Here is a 3786-nt window from a genome sequence, read left to right as displayed (position 1 = left end):
ATGAAAGTACGCGTGTATGACATCGGTATTGTTGTGTTGTTTATTATTTTATATTTATTGTTCATTTTGCCATTTTGCTTCTCACACGCTCACAGTTTGTTACGTAATTAATCATTCAAGACGCTGACAAAACAACAAATTGAATACAAAGCACTTATTGTAAGCTTACATGTGCTTACAAGTGTTTATAACTTAACTTATAATGTAAACTTACTTTAAGTTATTTTGTAACTTAAAGGTTGAATAATAGAAGTGATCATTGAGTAAATATAGAGCAAACTATATATAGAACTGTTCTCTTCCTATATAGGAAGAGAACAAACTAGCACTACACAAGCTGCTGAATGTAATGCACACAAACTGGCACTACACAAGCTGCTGAATGTAATGCACACAAACTGGCACTACACAAGCTGCTGAATGTAATGCACACAAACTGGCACTACACAAGCTGCTGAATGTAATGCACACAAACTGGCACTACACAAGCTGCTGAATGTAATGCACACAAACTGGCACTACACAAGCTGCTGAATGTAATGCACACAAACTGGCACTACACAAGCTGCTGAATGTAATGCACACAAACTGGCACTACACAAGCTGCTGAATGTAATGCACACAAACTGGCACTACACAAGCTGCTGAATGTAATGCACACAAACTGGCACTACACAAGCTGCTGAATGTAATGCACACAAACTGGCACTACACAAGCTGCTGAATGTAATGCACACAAACTGGCACTACACAAGCTGCTGAATGTAATGCACACAAACTGGCACTACACAAGCTGCTGAATGTAATGCACACAAACTGGCACTACACAAGCTGCTGAATGTAATGCACACAAACTGGCACTACACAAGCTGCTGAATGTAATGCACACAAACTGGCACTACACAAGCTGCTGAATGTAATGCACACAAACTGGCACTACACAAGCTGCTGAATGTAATGCACACAAACTGGCACTACACAAGCTGCTGAATGTAATGCACACAAACTGGCACTACACAAGCTGCTGAATGTAATGCACACAAACTGGCACTACACAAGCTGCTGAATGTAATGCACACAAACTGGCACTACACAAGCTGCTGAATGTAATGCACACAAACTGGCACTACACAAGCTGCTGAATGTAATGCACACAAACTGGCACTACACAAGCTGCTGAATGTAATGCACACAAACTGGCACTACACAAGCTGCTGAATGTAATGCACACAAACTGGCACTACACAAGCTGCTGAATGTAATGCACACAAACTGGCACTACACAAGCTGCTGAATGTAATGCACACAAACTGGCACTACACAAGCTGCTGAATGTAATGCACACAAACTGGCACTACACAAGCTGCTGAATGTAATGCACACAAACTGGCACTACACAAGCTGCTGAATGTAATGCACACAAACTGGCACTACACAAGCTGCTGAATGTAATGCACACAAACTGGCACTACACAAGCTGCTGAATGTAATGCACACAAACTGGCACTACACAAGCTGCTGAATGTAATGCACACAAACTGGCACTACACAAGCTGCTGAATGTAATGCACACAAACTGGCACTACACAAGCTGCTGAATGTAATGCACACAAACTGGCACTACACAAGCTGCTGAATGTAATGCACACAAACTGGCACTACACAAGCTGCTGAATGTAATGCACACAAACTGGCACTACACAAGCTGCTGAATGTAATGCACACAAACTGGCACTACACAAGCTGCTGANACGACCCCGACCTCAGGGTGGCGGTCAGTTAGCTCTTTATTGCTTTATCTCCTTTATTAAATATTTGTGAATACTTATACGGAAATAATACATAAATTATAACAGCAAATACTTAAGTAGGTATATATCATGACCTCAGGGTGGCGGTCAGTTAGCTCTTTATTGCTTAATCTTTATTAAATATTTGTGAATAATTCCTAATCTTTATCAAATGTTTGTGAATAATTATAGCGAAATAATAAATAATCATAACAGCAAAGACACAAAGCATAAATCATGACCTCAGGGTGGCGGTCAGTTAGCCCTTTATTACCTAATCTTTTTCAAATGTTTGTGAATAATTATAGCAAAATAATAAATAATCATAACAGCAAACACACAGTATATCATGACCCCAGGGTGGCGGTCAGTTAGCTATTTATTGCTTTATCTTTATCAAATATTTGTTAATAATTATAGGGAAGTAATAAATAATCATAATAGCAAACACACAAAGTATACCTTGACCCCAGCGTGATAATCAACTGTGAGAAGAATTGACACATCATCTAAAAACAAACATTACATAATAATTATTTTTAACAGCAAAAGAAAACTTCATTCCCTAGATGTGCTAAGATATTTTCTCAGGCTAGGCATTTACTGATTTATACAGTGGGTATGTCGCAGATCATGCACTGTCTCTTATACACATCTAGATGTGTATAAGAGACAGNAGGACTGCCACCACTCGCAGGACTGCCACCACTCGCAGGACTGCCACCACTCGCAGGACTGCCACCACTCGCAGGACTGCCACCACTCACAGGACTGCCACCACTCGCAGGACTGCCACCACTCGCAGGACTGCCACCCTGCCACTACTACGCAACCTGACACCGGGGGCGGGACTGCGGCAGCTAAAGCCCCCGCAGCTCGCAGCATCGACTTCGACGACAGCCGCGCTTCCCTCGAGTGTCGTCCTGACAAGAAGACTTCGTCAGAAATTAACGAGACCCTGCAAGTCCCCGGCCAGCCCAAGGACTCAGCAGTGCCTGCAGGATCCCAGCGAAGCAAGAACAGGAATAAAGAACGCGTGCCTCGTGCGTCGACCGCCGGGACGCGCAGACGCCGAGGGCGCGGCGCTCCCAACTACTCGGAGCCTGACGACGACCTGCTCGCCGACCTCTACGAGGGCCTACGGGGTGAGTCTTGCACTGCAGGCTTTGCTCTCATGTCTGCCTATAAGTCAACCACTTGCGATGCTATTTATTTTAAACTCCTGCTAAAGATATGAAAAAGGAAGCTACTTCTAGGCAGATTACACTGAAAGAGCTTTGACTATACGACTTGATGACGCTTGAACAACATTTAATCAACGTTATTTCAACGTTAAATGCCTGGTGGGTTACGGGTTAGATTCGAGCTCTATTATGTGCTAATTAGATCATAGTTGAAGCAGAGCATCAACGCGATTTATTTAGCTTGCACGGCGCACAGATCAGAATATAAGTCATTTTTTTTGTGAGTGTTGGCTCCTCTTTTCCCTTTAGGTTTTCGAAATTTTGCCGATATTTTCCATCAATCTTTGTAATAATTTAGTTGACCACCTGCCTCAAGATGGAACACGTTGAGAGTGTGTACAGAGACCAAATCATCAACTCGTCATGACGAGCTTCTAACTGTTGAACTCGTGCGCTATCATCGAGTCATTAAACTTCCACAGCGCAGTGTTGAACTAGCGAGCAAATTACAAAATTTTATTTCTATTCTTTGGATTTTTTTCAAGCAGACCCTGACGAGGAGCTGGAGGCCAGCAGCCGCTCGTCGTCACGAGGTCAGTGCCTCGCTGCTGTGTCCTCACTAACTCTTATGGCCTCCGCCCCGCCCTCACTAACTCTTATGTCCTCCGCCCCGCCCTCACTAACTCTTATGTCCTCCGCCCCGCCCTCACTAACTCTTATGTCCTCCGCCCCGCCCTCACTAACTCTTATGTCCCCCGCCCCGCCCTCACTAACTCTTATGTCCTCCGCCCCGCCCTCACTAACTCTTATGT

The 3786-nt window shown here is 43.8% G+C and overlaps 1 protein-coding gene across 1 annotated transcript in view; it reads left to right on the top strand.

Moving 5' to 3' along the window:
- Window positions 1-2449: 2449 nt before the first annotated feature.
- LOC108677701 overlaps window positions 2450-3786 on the top strand; it is a gene marked incomplete at its 5' end in the record, with an annotated part of 3787 nt that continues 2450 nt past the window's right edge. Inside the window, 2 exons of the mRNA XM_018165968.1 lie at window positions 2450-2935; window positions 3523-3567. Coding sequence (XP_018021457.1) covers window positions 2450-2935; window positions 3523-3567 — 531 coding nt within the window. The remainder of the gene's footprint in view (window positions 2936-3522; window positions 3568-3786) is intronic.

This window comes from Hyalella azteca, unplaced genomic scaffold, assembly GCF_000764305.2.
Source record: "Hyalella azteca isolate HAZT.00-mixed unplaced genomic scaffold, Hazt_2.0.2 contig16442, whole genome shotgun sequence".
NCBI classification, from domain to species: Eukaryota; Metazoa; Arthropoda; class Malacostraca; order Amphipoda; family Hyalellidae; genus Hyalella; species Hyalella azteca.
This window is presented reverse-complemented; position numbering and strand designations above follow the sequence as displayed.